Source organism: Pseudoliparis swirei, chromosome 24 (assembly GCF_029220125.1).
Source record: "Pseudoliparis swirei isolate HS2019 ecotype Mariana Trench chromosome 24, NWPU_hadal_v1, whole genome shotgun sequence".
Taxonomy (NCBI): Eukaryota; Metazoa; Chordata; class Actinopteri; order Perciformes; family Liparidae; genus Pseudoliparis; species Pseudoliparis swirei.
The window spans coordinates 30,070,164-30,094,353 of record NC_079411.1 but is presented as its reverse complement, the minus strand read 5'-3'; the positions used below and the strand labels follow the sequence as shown (position 1 = coordinate 30,094,353).

The window sequence follows — 24,190 nt, the reverse complement described above, 5'->3', positions numbered from 1 at the left end:
GAAGGAGGGGTGGGAGTAGGGGTGAGATGGAGGGATGAGAAGGAGGGGTGGGAGTAGGGATGAGATGGAGGGATGAGAAGGAGGGGTAGGAGTATGGATGAGATGAAGGGATGAGATGGAGGGGTGGGAGTAGGGGTGATATGGAGGGATGAGAAGGAGGGGTGGGAGTAGGGGTGAGAGGGAGGGATGAGAAGGAGGGGTAGGAGTAGGGATGAGATGAAGGGATGAGAAGGAGGGGTGGGAGTAGGGGTGAGATGGAGGGATGAGAAGGAGGGGTGGGAGTAGGGGTGAGATGGACGGATGAGAAGAGTGGGTGGGAGTAGGGATGAGATGGAGGGATGAGAAGGAGGGGTAGGAGTAGGGGTGAGATGGAGGGATGAGAAGGAGGGGTAGGAGTAGGGGTGAGATGGAGGGATGAGAAGGAGGGGTAGGAGTAGGGATGAGATGAAGGGATGAGAAGGAGGGGTGGGAGTAGGGATGAGATGGAGGGATGAGAAGGAGGGGTGGGAGTAGGGGTGAGATGGAGGGATGAGAAGGAGGGGTGGGAGTAGGGATGAGATGGAGGGATGAGAAGGAGGGGTGGGAGTAGGGGTGAGATGGAGGGATGAGAAGGAGGGGTGGGAGTAGGGGTGAGATGGAGGGATGAGAAGGTCTACCTGTCCATCTGGAGGACAACATGTACACCTTCATCACAATAACATGACTCTCATGGATCTGGTTGCAGACGTGCACTCCGTTCCCTTTGGGCATGGTGTCTATGTGATGTAATGTAATGTGATGTGATGTAATGTGATGTAATGTAATGTGATGTGATGTGATGTGATGTGATGTAATGTGATGTGATGTGATGTGATGTGATGTGATGTGATGTGATGTGATGTGATGTAATGTAATGTGATGTGATGTGATGTGATGTGATGTGATGTAATGTGATGTAATGTGATGTGATGTAATGTGATGTGATGTGATGTAATGTGATGTGATGTAATGTGATGTAATGACATGTAATGTGATGTAATGACGTGATGTGATGTAATGACATGTAATGTGATATGATGTAATGTGATGTAATGTGATGTGATGTAATGTGATGTAATGTGATGTGATGTAATGTGATGTAATGTGATGTGATGTAATGTGATGTAATGTGTGATGTAATGTGATGTAATGTGATGTGATGTAATGTGATGTAATGTGATGTGATGTAATGTGATGTAATGTGATGTAATGTGATGTAATGTGATGTGATGTGATGTAATGTGATGTAATGTAATGTGATGTGATGTAATGTAATGTGATGTAATGTAATGTGATGTAATGTAATGTAATGTGATGTAATGTAATGTGATGTGATGTAATGTAATGTGATGTAATGTGATGTAATGTGATGTAATGTGATGTAATGTAATGTGATGTGATGTAATGTGTCTATGTGAGAGGAGGAGGGACTCATGTGTTCATTGAGTGGACAAGATGAAGAAGAGACAACATGTGAATGTGTCTTGGATTAACAGTCATTTCTGACTTCATGTCCAGAGGTCAGGGGGAGAGCTGGGTGACCTTGACTCACAGGTGGAGGTACACAGTGTCCAATGCGCCTGAATGGCATGCTGCCCTCTGCTGGTGGGTCATATCTATCTATCTCTATATATATATATAGCAGAGCTACTGGGGCTACTAGGCTAGCGGAGCTACTGGGGCTAGCGGAGCTACTGGGGCTAGCGGAGCTACTGGGCTACTGGGGCTACTAGGCTAGCGGAGCTACTAGGCTAGCAGAGCTACTGGGCTACTGGGGCTACTAGGCTAGCAGAGCTACTGGGCTACTGGGGCTACTAGGCTAGCGGAGCTACTGGGGCTACTAGGCTAGCGGAGCTATTAGGCTAGCAGAGCTACTGGGGCTACTAGGCTAGCGGAGCTACTGGGGCTACTAGGCTAGCGGAGCTACTAGGCTAGCAGAGCTACTGGGGCTACTAGGCTAGCGGAGCTACTGGGGCTAGCGGAGCTACTGGGCTACTGGGGCTACTAGGCTAGCGGAGCTACTGGGGCTACTAGGCTAGCGGAGCTATTAGGCTAGCAGAGCTACTGCGCTACTGGGGCTACTAGGCTAGCGGAGCTACTGGGGCTACTAGGCTAGCGGAGCTACTAGGCTAGCGGAGCTACTGGGCTACTGGGGCTACTAGGCTAGCGGAGCTACTGGGGCTACTAGGCTAGCGGAGCTACTAGGCTAGCGGAGCTACTGGGGCTACTAGGCTAGCGGAGCTACTGGGGCTACTAGGCTAGTGGAGCTACTGGGCTACTGGGGCTACTAGGCTAGCGGAGCTACTGGAGCTACTAGGCTAGCGGAGCTACTGGCGCTACTAGGCTAGCGGAGCTACTGGAGCTACTAGGCTAGCGGAGCTACATCTCCATCACCGGCTAGCTCCCCACAGCGCGTCTCTCTCTCCTAACAACAGGTGTAGATCCCCGATGCTGCCACCAGGTGGCGCCCTGACGGTGGAGGTCATGTGGCCTCTAGATTCACATTATTGTTTCAACATGAGAGGCGGGGCCTCCACCTCGGCCTCCACCGGGGCCTCCACCGGGGCCTCCACCGGGGCCTTCACCTCGGCCTCCACCGGGGCCTCGACCGGGGGCCTCCACCCCGCTAGGTGAGCTAACGAGAGCGTGTCCGCTCGGTGAGCTAACGAGAGCGTGTCCGCTCGGTGAGCTAACGAGAGCGTGTCCGCTAGGTGAGCTAACGAGAGCGTGTCCGCTAGGTGAGCTAACGAGAGCGTGTCCGCTCGGTGAGCTAACGAGAGCGTGTCCGCTAGGTGAGCTAACGAGAGCGTGTCCGCTCGGTGAGCTAACGAGAGCGTGTCCGCTAGGTGAGCTAACGAGAACGTGTCCGCTAGGTGAGCTAACGAGAGCGTGTCCGCTAGGTGAGCTAACGAGAGCGTGTCCGCTCGGTGAGCTAACGAGAGCGTGTCCGCTAGGTGAGCTAACGAGAGCGTGTCCGCTAGGTGAGCTAACGAGAGCGTGTCCGCTAGGTGAGCTAACGAGAGCGTGTCCACTAGGTGAGCTAACGAGAGCGTGTCCGCTAGGTGAGCTAACGAGAGCGTGTCCGCTCGGTGCCACTCGGCGGCTCTCTGCAGCGTGTTGACCTCGTTAGCATCGCTGCCGTGCACAGCTAGCAGAGCGCCTCCACTCGGGCTCACTGATGCCGACGGCTACCAGAGTGAAGTGTGTCCTCACCCTCTCACCAGACATGCTGGTTCTGACCCGGGTTCACGGGATCGGCGTCCACAGTAGCGCAGAGCTCTCGCTCAGGCGTACTGGGAGGACACCAGTAAGTACAGTGGCCATACTAGTGAAGGATTTGAAAACCAACAAAGTCATTGTAAAGGAAACACTTTATTACTCATTGATTAACAAAGACACACATTTATTATCCCCCTTCTCAAAAACATACAAGAACAACAAGTATTCAATTTAGCAATCAATAATCTTTCTACATTTTAGGATACTAGCAGGATCCTTTAAGACGGGCATTTACCAACCCCCATGCCATCTTCATATGAATTATTCATCTTCATCATCATGTTACTTCCACACCGCTAGCTGTTGGCATCACACGACATTAACGGCACACTTTCATTTGCACTTTAAATAACATAAGATGTCAATTGTGTTCTGCTGAATTGTGACATTTTTGAAAATTTAAATACAAATTTTAAGAATTTTCCTATACATATTTCCATTTGTTGCAAATTAAATGCCACCTGAAAAATCTATATAAAGGAGCAGTTACAAAAGTAACTGCCAAAGAAATAAGATATGTCCATGACTCAGTCCTCGTGTCATGGGTTAGTTGTTCAGATACAAAAGAATAAAAAGTGATAAACATCAAATGGGGAAAGTTTTTAAAAACGGTCTTAATCTTTGACACACAGGACACATCTTTTTACCAAATGACATTGCATTGATACATTTCATTGTGCACACTTTTTACATATTGTTTTCAATTCAGTGTCACATGGCTTTTGCCTAAAAGCCACCGTCGATGTCAGTGCACGACTTTCTGTCGGTTATACGTTGATGAGCATCTGAGCCACGGCCAGCAGCGTGAAGGAGACGACTGCCAGGGAGGCCACGGTGGGCGCAGGAGGGCTGCTGGAGCTGGCTGTGGACTCTGAAGTATGAGAAAAAGCAAAGATCGTAAGTAATGTTCGAATGTGTTGTCTTTGGAATTATCTGGATAGCAAGACAATAAAATAGCGTAACAAGTTCAAAATACAGGTTAAAAGAAAGCTGCATCAACCTTCAGCCCTAATCCTACTTTAATATTTAAAAATGAAGAAAGAATTACAAATATCACACTGTAAAATCCATTCAATAATGTGAAAGATAAACTCAATACATTTGAAGTACAACTATATACTTAAAATTGTGAAGTCACCAATAACTTACGTGCAGAGACGCTGCCGGCGACAACGTCCAGGGAGCTGGAGTTGCTGAGTGCCGCGTTGAGTTGTGAAGTTGCTTCGGCATCTGAAGGAACTGAGCTCCTATCTCTGAACACCAGAGTGGAGTTGACCACCACGGATCCATTCCTTTAAGGACACAGAGACACGTTGGAAACAAGCGACTGGGAGGTGTGCAGACGGATTCACCGATGATGGACATTTAATCTTACGTGAATCCGTTGATGATGGAGCGAAGGAAACGGGATCCATAGAGACTTGAAGCCACGATGTTGATCTGAAAGACAACGTGACTCATCAGCTTTGTGACCACTCAGTGAAATAGTGTTGCTCTCTTTGGTTGGAGCTGCTAAACCTCATTTGTTATCTTCTGGATATCTTCTGTTTACAAGATTACAGAATATTAAGGAATGAAACGAGGTATTCATACAAAACACTTTTGCTGCTTCTACATGTCAATTATGTAGAAGAACAGAATGACTCAATGTAAATAATGTGAGTCACGAGAAAATCTCTTGCCTGGCTTCTTTCTTTCCTTTCCTACCCTCCTTTCCTCATTTCTGACCTTACTTGCCTCCTTTCCTTCCATCCTTTCTTCCTTCCCTTCCTTTCCTCTGTGTGTATCAGTGGACACAGAGACACACCCACATTTCTCTTTCTCTCCTCCCACAGCGTATTGCATGTGTAACACGTGTTGCCGTGGTTACAGGGTGTGTGTGTTCCTGATTGGCTCATTTGAATCAGCTGTGTGTTCACGAGGGAGCCAGAAAGCAGCGTTTTTAATGAAAACCAACCCGTCTAAAAGTGGAATTTTCACATGAAAACATCATTTTAATCGGAAAGGGGTCCGCATCATGAGAGGGTCAAGGCTTTAGTGAACGTCTACAGGTCCTCAAATATTTTTCGGGGTTTGGATATGACAGCTTAACCGCAGTTTACCAAGTGTTGTAGTTTCTTTCGAAAAATATAATATGTCTGTTTTACAATGTAGTCGAATGGGGCAGAGAGGTGTAGTTGCTCCCTCGTTAAGGCTCCTCCAGACAAATGTGGGAGAAGTTGTGGATTCACTCCCCACATGTGAGGAAGAGCACACGATTTCCTACGTTTTGATCCATAAATGGCGTAAAAAGAGTGAACATTGGCAGACTTGTAGCAAAATAAGTTTTAATTTCTATGAGTTTCAGTTGCTGCCTCTCACTCTGGCAGTTGGCTCCGCCCCTCTAGATCTGAAGATTCCGCGCCATACACACCCATTATAAACTCTGAAACAGCCCAGATATCCTCCGAAATTCGAACAAATATTCCATGGAAACTGTGCTAGCTATGAAAAAATGTCCAATTGATCAAATAAACTACATCCCTTTGTTAACGTTTTCAAGTTCAAATCATGTCTCTACCGTAACGTATGGCGAGTCAGTGTGGCAACAAAGATGAGCGTTGGTTAGCGTTTTCTCTTCCGGAACCCCATTTAAATGAATGGAACAATTTCTCGCAGTTGTTGGGCGTTTTGGGGACTAAGCGCCGGTCCAATCTCTTAGTAGACATTCCTGGCCAATCCCGATCAGGCCGCAAGTTTTGATGTATTTTGACGCATTTTCGAGTTACGCTCTTGGACCAGATAGCATTTGAAATTTTTTCCCACAGGCTTTGCGAATCTTTTGCCAGTTTTTCAGAAAAATTTGCCGGGCGGATCTTTTCGAGACTCAAATGCACACGATTCCCGGTCAGGCCGCACGTTTTGATGTATTTTTTAAGCATATGCGACCTGCGCTGCTGCCTGTACGCGAAGACAAAGTTCTGGCGGAAGAAGAGGAATTGGTGGATTAATAATAAGCCCGCAGGGCAAAAGACGGTGAGCGTGCAGCAGCACGCACCGAATGACAGGATTCAATGTGTTTCCAAAACATGTAAATAAACGTACTTCTTTATCTTCTTATCCTCATAGCATTAACATTGTTGAAGTGGAATGACATTTTCTATTGCAGTAAAAAGCCTACATTTAAATCATCTTACCTCTTTGATCACGATTGCAGCCAACGTCTGATATGCTACTGAGGACGAGTTGGAGAGGTCGCTCGTGAATGCTTGGTTGAGACTAAATTTAAGGCCAAGGGTTCCCTCACTGGATGTAGGTGGATTGGTTGATGCAGCAGTAGCATTAGGAGCTACTGTAGCATTCGGAGCTGCTGTAGCATTCGGTGCAGCGGTGGTAGCAGCTGTACAAAAAGAATGAGTCATCAGTGAATAGGTCATTGTAACATATATATATATATATATACATTGAGGAGATTTATATAACGTTTGATTTTAAAAGCTAGCACTTACTAGCAGAGACGCTGCCGGCGACAACGTCCAGGGAGCTGGAGTTGCTGAGTGCCGCGTTGAGTTGTGAAGTTGCTTCGGCATCTGAAGGAACTGAGCTCCTATCTCTGAACACCAGAGTGGAGTTGACCACCACGGATCCATTCCTTTAAGGACACAGAGACACGTTGGAAACAAGCGACTGGGAGGTGTGCAGACGGATTCACCGATGATGGACATTTAATCTTACGTGAATCCGTTGATGATGGAGCGAAGGAAACGGGATGCATAGAGACGTGAAGCCACGATGTTGATCTGAAAGACAACGTGACTCATCAGCTTTGTGACCACTCAGTGAAATAGTGTTGCTCTCTTTGGTTGGAGCTGCTAAACCTCATTTGTTATCTTCTGGATATCTTCTGTTTACAAGATTACAGAATATTAAGGAATGAAACGAGGTATTCATACAAAACACTTTTGCTGCTTCTACATGTCAATTATGTAGAAGAACAGAATGACTCAATGTAAATAATGTGAGTCACGAGAAAATCTCTTGCCTGGCTTCTTTCAGTCCTTTCCTACCCTCCTTTCCTCATTTCTGACCTTACTTGCCTCCTTTCCTTCCATCCTTTCTTCCTTCCCTTCCTTTCCTCTGTGTGTATCAGTGGACACAGAGACACACCCACATTTCTCTTTCTCTCCTCCCACAGCGTATTGCATGTGTAACACGTGTTGCCGTGGTTACAGGGTGTGTGTGTTCCTGATTGGCTCATTTGAATCAGCTGTGTGTTCACGAGGGAGCCAGAAAGCAGCGTTTTTAATGAAAACCAACCCGTCTAAAAGTGGAATTTTCACATGAAAACATCATTTTAATCGGAAAGGGGTCCGCATCATGAGAGGGTCAAGGCTTTAGTGAACGTCTACAGGTCCTCAAATATTTTTCGGGGTTTGGATATGACAGCTTAACCGCAGTTTACCAAGTGTTGTAGTTTCTTTCGAAAAATATAATATGTCTGTTTTACAATGTAGTCGAATGGGGCAGAGAGGTGTAGTTGCTCCCTCGTTAAGGCTCCTCCAGACAAATGTGGGAGAAGTTGTGGATTCACTCCCCACATGTGAGGAAGAGCACACGATTTCCTACGTTTTGATCCATAAATGGCGTAAAAAGAGTGAACATTGGCAGACTTGTAGCAAAATAAGTTTTAATTTCTATGAGTTTCAGTTGCTGCCTCTCACTCTGGCAGTTGGCTCCGCCCCTCTAGATCTGAAGATTCCGCGCCATACACACCCATTATAAACTCTGAAACAGCCCAGATATCCTCCGAAATTCGAACAAATATTCCATGGAAACTGTGCTAGCTATGAAAAAATGTCCAATTGATCAAATAAACTACATCCCTTTGTTAACGTTTTCAAGTTCAAATCATGTCTCTACCGTAACGTATGGCGAGTCAGTGTGGCAACAAAGATGAGCGTTGGTTAGCGTTTTCTCTTCCGGAACCCCATTTAAATGAATGGAACAATTTCTCGCAGTTGTTGGGCGTTTTGGGGACTAAGCGCCGGTCCAATCTCTTAGTAGACATTCCTGGCCAATCCCGATCAGGCCGCAAGTTTTGATGTATTTTGACGCATTTTCGAGTTACGCTCTTGGACCAGATAGCATTTGAAATTTTTTCCCACAGGCTTTGCGAATCTTTTGCCAGTTTTTCAGAAAAATTTGCCGGGCGGATCTTTTCGAGACTCAAATGCACACGATTCCCGGTCAGGCCGCACGTTTTGATGTATTTTTTAAGCATATGCGACCTGCGCTGCTGCCTGTACGCGAAGACAAAGTTCTGGCGGAAGAAGAGGAATTGGTGGATTAATAATAAGCCCGCAGGGCAAAAGACGGTGAGCGTGCAGCAGCACGCACCGAATGACAGGATTCAATGTGTTTCCAAAACATGTAAATAAACGTACTTCTTTATCTTCTTATCCTCATAGCATTAACATTGTTGAAGTGGAATGACATTTTCTATTGCAGTAAAAAGCCTACATTTAAATCATCTTACCTCTTTGATCACGATTGCAGCCAACGTCTGATATGCTACTGAGGACGAGTTGGAGAGGTCGCTCGTGAATGCTTGGTTGAGACTAAATTTAAGGCCAAGGGTTCCCTCACTGGATGTAGGTGGATTGGTTGATGCAGCAGTAGCATTAGGAGCTACTGTAGCATTCGGAGCTGCTGTAGCATTCGGTGCAGCGGTGGTAGCAGCTGTACAAAAAGAATGAGTCATCAGTGAATAGGTCATTGTAACATATATATATATATATATTAGGGCTGTCAATCGATTAAAAAAAATTAACTAATTAATCGCACAGTTTGAAATTGCGATTAATTAATCGCGATTAATCGCGATTAATCGCAATTACAAGTTAAAAGTTAAAAGTTCATTCTTTTTAAAGACAAAACTTCACACAGAGCTGTGTTTTCAAAGGGGCTCCTACATATACAGTGCCAGCGAGGTATTTAATATCGTGGATGATAAATTGTTTCTTCAGTGAAACATCAGATTAGTAAAAAAAAAAGAAGTATATTGAGACCCTATTGGTCCTGTCATCTTTAACATTGAACACAGCAGAACCAGTGGCCTTGGTAACTGACTGACATTCAAATATGTCACGTTAACCCTCTGGAGGCTGGGCTCATTTTATACATTTTACAAACAAACAAAAATTCACCGTTTAACCCTTATATTTGCCTTGGTCATTTTGACCCGAATCAATATACACCCTCCTGCCGCCTTGGTTAATTTGACCCCATTCAATGTTTAATGTCGGTGTTCTTTCGGTAGTCAACAAACAAACATAAAGTGCCTCACACTTAAACTTGGAAAACAATATTAATTCTAATAATTTTCTGGAGGTTTTAATTGCTGGCGTCAAATTGAACCCAAAGGGTAAAATATGTTAGTAAATATAAAGGTAACAGGAGGGTGAAACATTGAATCGGGTCAAAATGACCCAAAGGCGGGGGGAGGGTTAAATATTTAATCGGGTCAAAATGACCGAAGGCAACCTAAAGGGTTAAGAGTGTTTCTCTTCTTTTTAAACACAAAACTTCACACAGAGCTGTGTTTTCAAAGAAGCTCCTACATATAAAGTGCCAGCGAGGTATTTAATATCGTGGATGATAAATTGTTTCTTCAGTGAAACATCAGATTAGTAAAAAAAAAAGAAGTATATTGAGACCCCATTGGTTCTGTCATCTTTAACATTGAACAGCAGCAGAACCAGTGGCCTTGGTAACTGACTGACATTCAAATATGTCACGTTAACCCTCTGGAGGCTGGGGGCATTTTATACATTTTACAAAATAAATTAAATTCACCATTTAAAGTTTTTTGCAAGTGACACACCCCCACGTGTTATACATCAAACATTCCAGAACAATCTCAGCTCTCTATATGAGCCTCATTGTCCTCGCGCCGTGTCCTCTGGTTCTCTGACTGACAGGCTGCTATAGAGCCTCACCTGTGAGGTGGGAGGTCCTTTGTGATTTACTGAGTGTTCATTGGTTTTTTTCCCCCCGAAATGTTGACAGACAAACGGATTGACCAATCACGGTGAAGGTTTCGTGTGACGAGTTCTTTCCGCGCCGCGTGTCCCGACACGTCGCCCCTCTGTTCCTCTGTGTATCAGAGGGGGAGACGGGAGGAAGGAGGAGCAGGAGGAAACCTGACTGATTCATCCACGAGTTAAACTGATTGCTGCTCCTTATTTTCGCGGAGAAATGATTGTTTTAAAAACGGAAACAGTGTCAAACCGTACTGCCGCGGTTTAAAAAAAAAAAAACTTGCGTTAATTGCGTTAAAATATTTTAGTGCGTTAACGCGGCCAAATTAATCGCATAGATTAACGCGTTAACGCTGACAGCCCTAATATATATACATTGAGGAGATTTATATAACGTTTGATTTTAAAAGCTAGCACTTACTAGCAGAGACGCTGCCGGCGACAACGTCCAGGGAGCTGGAGTTGCTGAGTGCCGCGTTGAGTTGTGAAGTTGCTTTGGCATCTGAAGGAACTGAGCTCCTATCTCTGAACACCAGAGTGGAGTTGACCACCACGGATCCATTCCTTTAAGGACACAGAGACACGTTGGAAACAAGCGACTGGGAGGTGTGCAGACGGATTCACCGATGATGGACATTTAATCTTACGTGAATCCGTTGATGATGGAGCGAAGGAAACGGGATCCATAGAGACTTGAAGCCACGATGTTGAGCTGAAAGACAACGTGACTCATCAGCTTTGTGACCACTCAGTGAAATAGTGTTGCTCTCTTTGGTTGGAGCTGCTAAACCTTTGTTCTCCTGTCATGATAATGTGGGTCCACGATTACAGAAGTCTTAGCAGACTTAACAGCATATTGGACAAATCAAGGAATACAATGTTGTACTTCAACACATATCTACTGCTGCTGCTTCACAATTATGTGGAGAAATAAATGATTGTGTTCAGCAGAGGAAGGCTGGAAACATGAGATCAACAAGGATGCACTGACCAACGAGCGGAACATTGGAATGTTTCAGTGCTTTGATCACATGTGTTTTGGGGGTAAAAAGCCTTCTTTGTGTCAATATTTGCTGAATGTTTGCTTTGTCCTAGATGCCCAGAATATTACGACAAAATTATATTTCCATTTATTTGCAGTGCACTTTCAAAATAAAAGATATCTTACCTCAGTTCGGACATTTGTAGCCAAATCCTTAAACGCCGTTGAGGAGGGGTTTGCAAGATCTGATGTGAATGTTTGGTCAAGACGAAACTGAAGGTCAACAGCTCCTTCACTAGATGTGGGAGCACCTGTAGCATTCAGAGCTGCCGTAGCATTCGGAGCACCTGTAGCATTCGGAGCACCTGTAGCATTCGGAGCTGCTGTAGCATTCGGAGCTGCTGTAGCATTCGGAGCTGCTGTAGCATTCGGAGCTGCTGTAGCATTCGGAGCTGCTGTAGCATTAGGAGCACCTGTAGCATTCGGAGCACCTGTAGCATTCGGAGCACCTGTAGCATTCGGAGCTGCTGTAGCATTAGGAGCTGCTGTAGCATTCGGAGCTGCTGTAGCATTCGGAGCTGCTGTAGCATTAGGAGCTACTGTAGCATTCGGAGCTGCTGTAGCATTCGGAGCTGCCGTAGCATTCGGAGCACCTGTAGCATTCGGAGCTGCTGTAGCATTCGGAGCACCTGTAGCATTAGGAGCACCTGTAGCATTCAGAGCTGCCGTAGCATTAGGAGCTGCCGTAGCATTCGGAGCACCTGTAGCATTCGGAGCTGCTGTAGCATTCGGAGCACCTGTAGCATTAGGAGCACCTGTAGCATTCAGAGCTGCCGTAGCATTAGGAGCTGCCGTAGCATTCGGAGCACCTGTAGCATTCGGAGCTGCTGTAGCATTCGGAGCTGCTGTTGGAGCAATATGTAAAATAATGAATAAGTGTAGATATGACAATGATTATAATGAGGATGACATATCTATTGACCGGTTGCATTAACTGGAAACAGAGTGGTGACATTTACTGGTGCTGACGTTAGCTTGAGTTGAGACTCAGTTGTGCAACAGGAAATGAAAAGTACAGGTTGTCTTAGTTACCCCGGTTTGTTCTGTAGGTCACGTAGCCCACTTGACATCAGCTACGCAACACAAACAATGCACAACTCATCCCTACGAACTATTAATGTTGACTATAAAACATGTGTAGTACTATTAATTTGAAGCAAACTAACAATAATGATGTCTTACCAGAAGCAGTAATGGAAGATGTGTCGACACTGAGGGAAAAGTTTGAGCTGGACGACGCAGTCTCCAAAGCTTTGGCCACAGCCCCGGCATCAGGCAGTGCCGTCCCATTATTGAACAACAGATCAGCGTTGACTACAATGGATCCTGCACTGTAACACAAATATATCAAACATGTTTAAATACTGCAATCTCATGGGGCGCTTGAGTCCATAGTTGTTTAATTAGAGCTCGATGACAAGGATGATGGTTATAGTTTTAATTGAACCCATCAGCAACATCCTTGTCAAATATATATACGTATATACGTATATATACATATATATATATATATATCCACATATACACTACCGTTCAAAAGTTTGGGATCACCCAGACAATTTCGTGTTTTCCATGAAAATTCACACTTTTATTTATCAAATGAGTTGCAAAATGTATAGAAAATATAGTCAAGACATTGACAAGGTTAGAAATAATGATTTGTATTTGAAGTATTAATTGTTTTCTTCAAACTTTGCTTTCGTCAAAGAATGCTCCTTTTGCAGCAATTCCAGCATTGCAGACCTTTGGCATTCTAGCTGTTAATTAGTTGAGGTAATCTGTTGAAATGTCACCCCACGCTTCCTGAAGCACCACAAGTTGGATTGGCTTGATGGGCACTTCTTGCGGACCATACGGTCAAGCTGCTCCCACAACAGCTCAATGGTTGAGATCTGGTGACTGGCCACTCCATTACAGACAGCAGCTGCCTGCTTCTTCCCTCAATAGTTCTTCACAATGTGGAGGTGTGCTTTGGGTCATTGTCCTGTTGGAGGAGGACATTGGCTCCAATCAAGCGCTGCCCACAGGGTATGGCATGGCGTTGCCAAATGGAGTGATAGCCTTCCTTATTTAAAATCCCTTTTACCTGGTACAAATCTCCCACTTTCCCAGCACCAAAGCAGCCCCAGACCATGACCTCCACCATGCTTGACAGATGGTGTCAGGCACTCTTCCAGCATCTTTTCACCTATTCTGCATCTCACAAATGTTCTTCTGTGTGATCCAAACACCTCAAACTTGGATTCATCTGTCCAGAACACCTTTTTCCAGTCTTCCTCTGTCCAATGCCTGTGTTCTTTTGCCCATACCAATCTTTTCTTTTGATTGGCCAGTCTCAGATATGGCTTTTTCTTTGCCACTCTGCCTAGAAGGCCAGCATCCCAGAGTCGCCTCTTCACTGTCGACGTTGACACTGGCGTTTTGCGGGTACCATTTAAAGAAGCTGCCAGTTGAGGACCTGTGAGGCGTCTATTTCTCAAACGAGAGACTCTAATGTACTTGTCTTCTTGCTGAGTTGTGCACGGGCGTCCACTTCTCTTTCTGCTCTGGTTAGAGCCCGTTTGTGCTGTTCTCTGAAGGGAGTAGTACACACCGCTGGAGGACATTTTCAGTTTCTTTGCAATTTCTCGCATGGAATAGCCTTCATTTCTAAGAACAAGAATAGACTGGCGAGTTTCACATGAAACTTCTTTTTTTCTGGCCATTTTGAGAGTCTTATCGAACCCACAAATGTGATGCTCCAGATAATCAACTAGCTCAAAGGAAGGCCAGTTCTATAGCTTCTCTCATCAGCAAAACAGTTTTCAGCTGTGCTAACATAATTGCACAAGGGTTTTCAAGGGTTTTCTAATCATCCATTAGTCTTCTAAGGCGATAACACAATGTACCATTAGAACACTGGAGTGATGATGGAAATGGGCCTCTATACACCTATGGAGATATTTCATTAGAAACCAGACGTTTCACCTAGAATAGTCATTTACCACATTAACAATGTATAGAGTGTATTTCTGATTGATTTAATGTTATCTTCATTGAAAAAAACAATGCTTTTCTTTGAAAAATAAGGACATTTCTAAGTGATCCCAAACTTTTGAACGGTAGTGTATATATATATTAGGGCTGTCAATCGATTAAAAAAATTTAACTAATTAATCGCACATTTTGAAATTCATTAATCGCGATTAAAAGGTATTTTTTCTTCTTTTTAAAGACCAAACTTCACACAGAGCTGTGTTTTCAAAGAGGCTCCTACCTATAAAGTGCCAGCGAGGTATTTAATATTGTGGATGATAAATTGTTTCTTCAGTGAAACATCAGATTAGTAAAAAAAAAGAAGTATATTGAGACCCCATTGGTCCTGTCATCTTTACCACTGAACAGCAGAACCAGTGGCCTTGGTAACTGACTGACATTCAAATATGTCACGTTAACCCTCTGAAGGCTGGGGGCATGTTCTCCATTTTACAAAAAAATTTAAATTCACCTTTTAAAGGCGTTTGCATGTGACACACCCCCACGTGTTATACATCAAACATTCCAGAACAATCTCATCTCTATTCAATGAGGCTCATTGTCCTCATGCCGTGTTCTCTGGTTCTCTGACTGACAGGCTGCTAATAGAATATACACTTTTATTAATCCCCAAGGGGAAATTAGTTCTCTGCATTTAACCCATCCTTAGTTATTAAGGAGCAGTGGGCTGCGGTGAGCCTCACCTGTGAGGTGGGAGGTCCTTTGTGATTTACTGAGTGTTCATTGGTTGTTTTTTCGCTAAATGTTGACAGACAAACGGATTGACCAATCACGGTGAAGGTTTCGTGTGACGAGTTCTTTCCGCGCCGCGTCCCCCGACACGTCGCCCCTTCGTTCCTCTGTGTGTCAGAGGGGGAGACGGGAGGAAGGAGGAGCAGGAGGAAACCCGACTGATTCATCCACGAGTTTAAACTGATTCATGCTCCTTATTTTCGCGGAGAAATAATTGTTTTAAAAACGGAAACAGTGTCAAACCGTACTGCCGCGGTTTGACACTCAGGGGAGTGAAAAAACTTCAACGAATACCGGAAGTAAACAAAGTTGCGTTAATTGCGTTAAAATATTTTTGTGCGTTAACGCGGCCAAATTAATCGCATAGATTAACGCGTTAACGCTGACAGCCCTAATATATATATATCATCCACTTTATCCAGGGTCTGTCTCAGAGGCAGCAGACCCAGACTTCCCTCTCGCCCGCAACACTTTCCAGCTCATTCTGGGGGATCCCGAGGCGTTCCCAGGCCAGCCGGGAGATGTAATCCCTCCAGCGTGTCCTGGGTCTTCCCCGGGGTCTCCTCCCAGTTGGACATGCCTGGAAAACCTCTAACGGGAGGCGTCCAGGAGGCGTCCGAATCAGATGCCCGAACCACCTCAGCTGACTCCTTTCGATGCGAAGGAGTCGCGGCTCGACTCCGAGCTCCCTCCTGATGTCCGAGCTCCTTACCCGATCTCTAAGGCTGAGCCCTATGGAGGAAACTCATTTTGGCCGCTTGTATTCGCGACCTCGTTCTTTCGGTCACTACCCAGAGTTCGTGACCATCGGTGAGGGTTGGAACGTAGACCGACCAGCAAATTGAGAGCTTTGCCATTCGGCTCAGCTCCTCTTCACCAGACGGTCCGGTACAGCTGCACCGATCCGCCTGTCGATCTCCCTCCATCTGACCCTCACTCGTGAACAAGACCCCGAGATACTTGAACTCCTTCGCTTGGGGCTCTCTCTCGTTCATCCGGAGGCGGGAGTTGAAGACCTCCCGGACCGGGTCCTCCACCAGACGTTCTCAGTTCACTACTTGTTTGGGCTTCCGGGTGTTTCTAGCCGACTCCACCTGATCCACTCCCCACCAGCTGGTGATCAGCTGACAGCTCCTCTCTTCACCCGAGTGTCCAAGACATACGCAGATCCGATGATACGATTATGAAGTCCATCATTGAGCTCCGGCCTCAGGTGTTCTGGTCCCAGGTCCACGTTGTTTTGGAACATGGTGTTGGTTCTGGACAAGCCGTGGCTAGCACAGAATAAGTCCAATAAGAGAGCGCCGCTCGGGTTCAGATTAGAAGCCGTTTCTCCCAATCAGCCACAGGCGAAGGCCCGGCCAGCAGACGCTCGGCGGCGAGTTCCCCTCCTGGAGGGTGGCCCCTTTCCCTTGTCCGGGCGGGGTAGCTGAAGTCCGTGGGCCGCTATTCATCCGGGTTTTTTTAACCGCTCTTAGTCTGCACTCTCCCCCGAGACCTGTTTGCCTTGGAGCCCCGACCAGGGGCCGATGCCCCGGACAACAGAGCTCCAGGATATCACCGAGCCTCTCAAACTCCTCCACCACGTTAAGGCGGTGATCTAAATCTATCTATCTATACACACGTACATATCATTCTAAACATATTCAACAGAGTACATTGATCTTCTCTTTTGCCATTCAGAACCAAATACAAATCATATGAATTAGCATTGAAGAAAAAAGTACTTTTTAAAATGTGACAGCAGGGAATTATTCATACCTGAAGCTTTTGATGTAAGTTCGATTGAAGGAAGCTGCGTAATTTGTTGAAAAGACTCCGTTGAGCTGTGAAGCAATTTCATTGAAAACAATTAAAAGATATAACGAAAGACGAGAGAGGAAAGTTGATGTTATTACACACGTGTAATTGTTTCTACCCTGCTCGTGTGTTTTGTATTTCATTCATGCAAGTTTACACATTACATTTCTCCTGTGTCATTATATTCATTTTTTTCTGTTCAAAGCCACATTTAGCAAGTCATATGAAAAGTCATCAATATCCTGCTGTGCTGATGGCTCACTTGCATATTGATGACTGAACATGTCATGCCATGAGTTCCACACATGTCCACGTCTTATGATCCCATTAGCAAATGTCTAAAGCTGTTTCTTCAGTCTTCTTTTGAATGCTGTATCTGCTATAACCTATATAATAATATAAATGTTATATATATATATATATATATATATATTAATATATATATATATATTAATTAATATCACTATCTATTATTAATATATATGTATTTATTAGGGCTGTGAAACGATTACATTTTTTAATCAGGTTAATCACAGGTTTCTGTGGATTAATCATGATTAATCACATATATACATTTACAGGCTCTCAAGACAGGCAAGAGCTCCGAGAAGAGTTGTTGATGGGGGGGGGGGGGGGGGGCATGGAGCTCTGCGGCGCGCGAGACGGAGATCGGAGTCGTGTTAAGGCGACACTAGACTAGAGACAGAATGACACGCTGCTGGAGAGACGACCAACAACAGACGGACTGGAAGCTCATTCTGCGCATGCGTTAAATGCGTTAAAACAAAATAACTAGTTAATCCTGTAATTTAATTAACTGAGTTAACGCGGTATTTTTCACAGCACTAGTATTTATATATATTAATATATATAAATATATATATATAATATATATATAGAAATATATATAGAAATTAATATATATATATATTAATATATTAATTAATATTACTATATATATTTATTAATATATATAAGTATATATATAAATATATATATATTAATATATATTAAAATATATATATATATATATAATGTAATGCTGTATTCAGGCCTATTCAACTAGCGGCCCGCGGGCCGGATACGGCCCGTTTGAGTTTAACTACGGCCCGCAAGACTGCCTGCAAATCAGTATAGCTTGGTAAGAACAAATAAACCTGACGGACACGCCTCTTTTATACATTGAGACATCTAACCCAGAGCCATTGAGTTTCACTGTTGCCTCAACCAAACCTGTATGGTTACATCTTTATGTTCCGCACCGTGTTGGTTGCCGGTGTTACACCCCTACTGGTTTTCAGACCTACTGGTTTCCCTGCGCGTGCGTTCTGTTCTCTTAACATCTGCAGCGGGGCTCTGTCTCGCGCACCAGATTTGTCACACATTCACAAACATATTGCTGGAGATCTTCAAGCCACCGTTCATATCCATGTCGGCGGTTACGATTGTATAAGTGAGCAGCGCATCACAGCCACGGAGGAAGAAATACATTTTCGAAAAAATAAAAATAAAAAGATCGCCCGACCTGGTTTCGATCTCTTTCACGCAAAAGGAGTCAGCACTCAAAGACATGCAGTCTGTGCGCTGCGCCACCAGATATTAGTTTCAGCCCAAGTAATTTATATATTGATGCATTAAGTCACATTTCTTATGTTTTCATGGGAACAGTTTGGTTTGGGATCTGAAACAACTGGTTGCCTTGAGCGGATATTTACACTTTGAAACATGTTTATTGTGATGCTTGTTCGCAACGCTTTTGCCACACAATACCGACGCATTTTCGTGTGTGACTGTTTCCCTGTGGAAATATACATTGCTGTTTTTCATTTTGAGCCATTATTTGATCAATATTCTGTGCGGCCCTCACACCCCCCGTGATTTTCTTATTCGGCCCACTTGCTACTGAAGTTGAATAGCCCTGCTGTATGTGCTATAACCTATATAATTTAGACAGTATATCATATCTATAAATAATAATAAATCTCCATATGTTGGCTGCAGGGAGAGGAGCCGGTCCACGTACCACCGCGGTGACGTTGTCCCTGAGCTGCAGGAACTCGGCTGACGACTTGTTTGAGAGTTGCGATGTAAAGTTTAGCTGCAACTTAAACTGCAGCTCGATCTTTGGCTCCGTTGCTGCCGGAGCTGTTGGGGTTGTAGCTGGAAATGAAAATGTTTAAGAGAAGAAATAAAGTAAACATAGTGTAGTTTGTTCTGTACGCAGCGCACACAAATAACACTCATCATGTTAATGATATTCACTACAACATCTCAGAGGATTTCACACGCCTCAAATCATCTCAAATTTAAAAACACGATCTTGAATAAGGAGAGGAAGAAATCTGCATCGTCACACACACACACACACACACACACACACACACACACACACACACACACACACACACACACACACACACACACACACACACACACACACACACACACACACACACACACACACACACACAGACTGCATACCCGCTAACAGGAGAAACATTATCAGAGGACTCATCCTTCTTTTTCTGGAATCCTGTGAAAAACAAAGAGCATTATAATATAGTTTAATATGCAGAACATTAATATTTGAATGCAGCTTCCACTCATGTGACAGTTTATTGTGCATCCGACCATTCAAACTCACAACAACAACAACAACCTGTAAATATAAGTGCTCCTGCAGTGCTGACCTGTCTCTGGTGTCATAAAGGTTATCGTGATCACTTTTAGTAGAAGCGGTTTCTGACTCCACGGATGGAGGAGTTGAGTTGTTCTAAGAGGTGTTTGTAGTTTGTTGACATCGATATCAACAAGATGGACACTACGTTATCAGAATCAGAATCAGGTTTTATTGGCCAAGTAAGTTTACACAAACAAGGAATTTGGCTTTGGTAAAGTGACTCTCAGTGTGCTTACACAAAATATACATTACAACACAATACAATACAAAACAAAAACAACAACTACGTTATAGTGACTTCAATATATTGCAAGCTTTTACTTTTTAACTTTAGTTCAACTCTTCTTCTTCTCTCCTGCTCCTTCTCTACACATGCAGCCGCTTGAACAGCACCCCCTAGTGGCCATCACTAATACATGTCATTTCGTATACATCAGGCCTATTCAACTAGCGGCCCGCGGGCCGGATACGGCCCGTTTGAGTTTAACTACGGCCCGCAAGACTGCCTGCAAATCAGTATAGCTTGGTAAGAAAAAATAAAACTGACGGACACGCCTCTTTTATACATTGAGACATCTAACCCAGAGCCATTGAGTTTCACTGTTGCCTCAACCAAACCTGTATGGTTACATCTGTGCGGCCCTCACACCCCCCGTGATTTTCTTATTCGGCCCACTTGCTACTGAAGTTGAATAGCCCTGGTATACATCATACAATTTCCCTCTTAAAAAAATAACGACACAAGATAACGTGAGAATCAGCGCGGCGGTGACACACACACACACACGCACACACACACACGCACACGCACACACACACACACACATACACACACACACCTGTGGGCTGGAGCATCGGAGCTCTCCCTGCATTGTGTGCTGCACCCTGAGGATTAACCACTGGCCAACGTCATGTTATGAGCTCAAAGGCGCACCATGAGTCACTGTCATGCATCCACGGCGCATTGTTCTAATGTTTCTATAACAGTTTGTCACTTTCATGTGTCTCCATACTGAAGACGTTCTCACGGGGTGAGTGAGATTTAAAACAATATTTATATTTAAAATGTACATCCATTCAAAAATCCTTAAACAATAGTTATTTAATTAAAAATCAATAAAACATACGTGTAAGTTCATAACGTTAATTGGATATTAAGTAGGATATTTAAAGTAATTATCCTAAAAACTCTGCCTCCCTCCAATTAACAAGACATTATCATCTCGTCTCAACCGGATTGAGAGATGGATTTAAACATAATATGAACATTATACACTTATGGTTATGATTATTAATATGAGATAAACTAAAACATGTCACTATAAATCCTGAGGCAGTATTGATCCGCCTGCTTCACTTTGAGATCCTGAGGATCAACTAAATTTTTAGTAATTTGGATCAGAATATATGATAAATACGCTTTCTCCAAATAAAAGCAATTTTTGGAAATTAAATTATTATTTCATATATATATATATATTTATATATATATTATTTTACATGTACATATATATATGTGTAAAATAAAAGTTAAAGTTAAATAATTTAAACCCACACCTGACAGTCCGTTACTGGTGTACATTGAATGTTTAATCGTGTGCGTTACTTTTAATCTTTTGTTGATCAGGATTTTAAAATTCTAACAAATTAGAAATCAAAGATGTTTCTGAGCAAACACCTGCAGTTAGTCACTAAAGTGATTTAAACATGTTAAACATATAAAGTAAAAGCACAGATTTTGAATTATAATTATGATTCCATTGCGGCTTTTTTAACCCAATGTAAATGAATTAATTATAGATTATAACACAATTAAATTCACAGTCACTGACAGACAATTTAAAAGTACCACGTTCACTTGTTCTCGTGGTTGTATTTGTACAAAGCTCAAGTAAAGAGAGTCTTACCATCCTGGAGCCGGGCGGAGCGGTCCTGTTGTCACCAGCTGCTGAGCGAATGCTGCGAGTCGCGGCGGCGTGAAGATAAGGGACGCGGAGGACCGCAGACATGCCGCGCATCAGGCCGGACTCGCTCTGCAGGTTCTTGATCACGTGACCCAGGACCAGCTCACCTTAAAACTCATAGGTCATCCCTCACCGCCCTTTTCACATTTCGTATTTCTTCACTTAAATTAAAACGTTCAACCGGTCTTGGAGTCGGCGTTCCGCGGGTCCCAATGAGCCGCTCCGCCCGCGGGGTCGGGAGGGAGGGACGCGGCGCTCATGTGGGCATAACCACAGATTACAAACGGTATAGAATATACAATCCACACATTCCATCATCACGAGCGCTGCTGGGTTATTATTATCCATGACGTGACACGCAATGCCAACTCACCTCAACACTTACTGAGCAAATATGACTTCGATATACCTCTGGAATGAGATATGAGGATCATAACTTAAACAATAGTCCCTTTGATAGGAGATATTATGGTCATAACTGTCATATCTGACATTTACGATGGATTAGAGCGCTCTTCAAAAATGCTGATTGTGTAACCATATACTGCTTTAATTACCTTCGCATTGAAAATGCCGGAAGGTTATGTTTTGATCACCGTGTATTTATTTATTTGTATGCGTGTTATTCGCAAAACTCAAAAAGTATTGAACCGAATCGCATGAAACTTGGTGGGATGATTGTTTATTATCCGGGGACCAGTTGATTAGATTTTGGGATCGATCGGGTCAAAGGTCATGAACAGGTCAAAATCTTTCGCAGAACTCAAAAAGTATTGAACCGAATCGCATGAAATTTGGTGGGATGATTGTTTATTATCCGGGGACCAGTTGATTAGATTTTGGGATCGATCGGGTCAAAGGTCATGAACAGGTCAAATCTTCTTGAATCACATGGAATTTGGTGGGATGATTGGTTATTATCCGGGGACCATTTGATTAGATTTTGGGATCAATCGGGTCAAAGGTCAAGGTCAAAATATTTTGTTACCATAGCACGATACATTTTTGTCCAATTGGCATGCAACTAATGCCAAAATGTTCATAATTCAATGCCCAATCTTGTGATATGCGAAGGTATGCGCTCTACCGAGTGCCCATTCTAGTTATACATGTCTCAGTTCTTTAAAGCATATGACCTCCACACGCCCAGGAGCCAGGGATGATTTCAGGTCATCTGGATGAAATATTTTATACAGGACTGTCTCAGAAAATTAGAATATTGTGATGAAGTTCTTTATTTTCTGTAATGCAATTAAAAAAACAACAATGTCATGCATTCTGGATTCATTACAAATCAACTGAAATATTGCAAGCCTTTTATTCTTTTAATATTGCTGATTATGTATTACAGCTTAAGAAAACTCAAATATCCTATCTCTAAATATTAGAATATCATGAAAAAGTATACTAGTAGGGTATTAAACAAATCACTTGAATTGTCTAATTAACTCGAAACACCTGCAAGGGTTTCCTGAGCCTTGACAAACACTCAGCTGTTATAAATCTTTTTTTTTACTTGGTCTGAGGAAATATTAAAATTTTATGAGATAGGATTTTAGAGTTTTCTTAAGCTGTAAGCCATAATCAGCAATATTAAAAGAATGAAAGGCTTGCAATATTTCAGTTGATTTGTAATGAATCCAGAATGCATGACATTTTTGTTTTTTTAATTGCATTACAGAAAATAAAGAACTTTATCACAATATTCTAATTTTCTGAGACAGTCCTGTATATATAATATTAATTAATATATAAGCAGAACATTTTACAATAACAGAATACTTTGAAACTTCAACATCAAATGACTTCTTCTCCGAGTCTTTGTGCCTTTTTAATCCCATGTGGTTATTTTACCGGCAGCCACGACTAGATGACATTCATGTTGCTGACTCATCACTGCCTCTGAGCCGCGGCGCTCCGGCCTCAGCCAGGTGGGACGTGTTCCTCAGGGTTCACCTGAGGAACACGTCCTGAGAGCTTCACCTCCCAGCTCACATCTCTAAAACACCTTTAAAATGATCTTTTTAATTAATTTGTATTTATTAAGCAACGATATAAATGGAACACGAACAATGTTCTTTAAATACTTCAATTAAATATAAAATACCCGATTGCTGTGAAAAGCTGCAGCTGTACTAGAAATAGAAACTGATTTTAGTTTGAGGAATACCTGAAATACCACGAGGTCCCGTGGCTCGGGACTTTCCAGGAAGCGTTGCTGCTTTAAGGAGTATTTAGTTTTCACAGTACTCACAGTACTCACGGTACTCACAGTACTCGTGGTACTCACAGTACTCACGGTACTCACATTACTCACAGTACTCACAGTACTCACGGTACTCGTGGTACTCACGGTACTCACATTACTCACAGTACTCACATTACTCACGGTACTCACATTACTCACAGTACTCACAGTACTCACAGTACTCACAGTACTCACGGTACTCGTGGTACTCACAGTACTCACGGTACTCGTGGTACTCACAGTACTCGTGTTCCTGCTGCCGGTTTGACTACATAGTTCAGCTCGTGGCAAACAAATTCTTCTGGAGCTTTGTTCAAAATGTAGCCGGGGGGGCAGGAGGCCAACGACCACACACACACACACACACACACA

At 43.5% G+C, this 24,190-nt stretch overlaps 1 protein-coding gene across 1 annotated transcript; it reads right to left on the bottom strand.

Moving 5' to 3' along the window:
* Positions 1-3,371: 3,371 nt before the first annotated feature.
* On the bottom strand, positions 3,372-19,483 carry LOC130190303 (mucin-19-like). Its single transcript, XM_056409625.1, has 14 exons — positions 19,408-19,483; positions 18,950-19,086; positions 16,888-16,952; positions 12,541-12,689; positions 11,485-12,203; positions 10,964-11,028; positions 10,738-10,880; positions 8,813-9,015; positions 7,012-7,076; positions 6,786-6,928; positions 6,474-6,676; positions 4,673-4,737; positions 4,447-4,589; positions 3,372-4,168 (listed from the first exon to the last, which is right to left on the bottom strand). Exons 1-14 carry the CDS (start codon positions 19,439-19,441, stop codon positions 4,065-4,067), a joined length of 2,238 nt encoding a protein of 745 aa, XP_056265600.1. The 5' UTR covers positions 19,442-19,483; the 3' UTR covers positions 3,372-4,064.
* Between the last annotated feature and the right edge of the window lie 4,707 nt (positions 19,484-24,190).

Excerpts from the sequence above, each read along its gene's own strand:
- LOC130190303 (XM_056409625.1), bottom strand. The coding sequence starts at position 19,441 with ATGAGTCCTCTGATAATGTTTCTCCTGTTAGCGG. Across the intron at positions 10,881-10,963 it reads TCCATCATCAACGGATTCAC|GAATGGATCCGTGGTGGTCA; the intron begins GTAAGATTAAAT and ends GTGTCCTTAAAG. Across the intron at positions 4,169-4,446 it reads CGCCGGCAGCGTCTCTGCAC|AGTCCACAGCCAGCTCCAGC; the intron begins GTAAGTTATTGG and ends CTCATACTTCAG.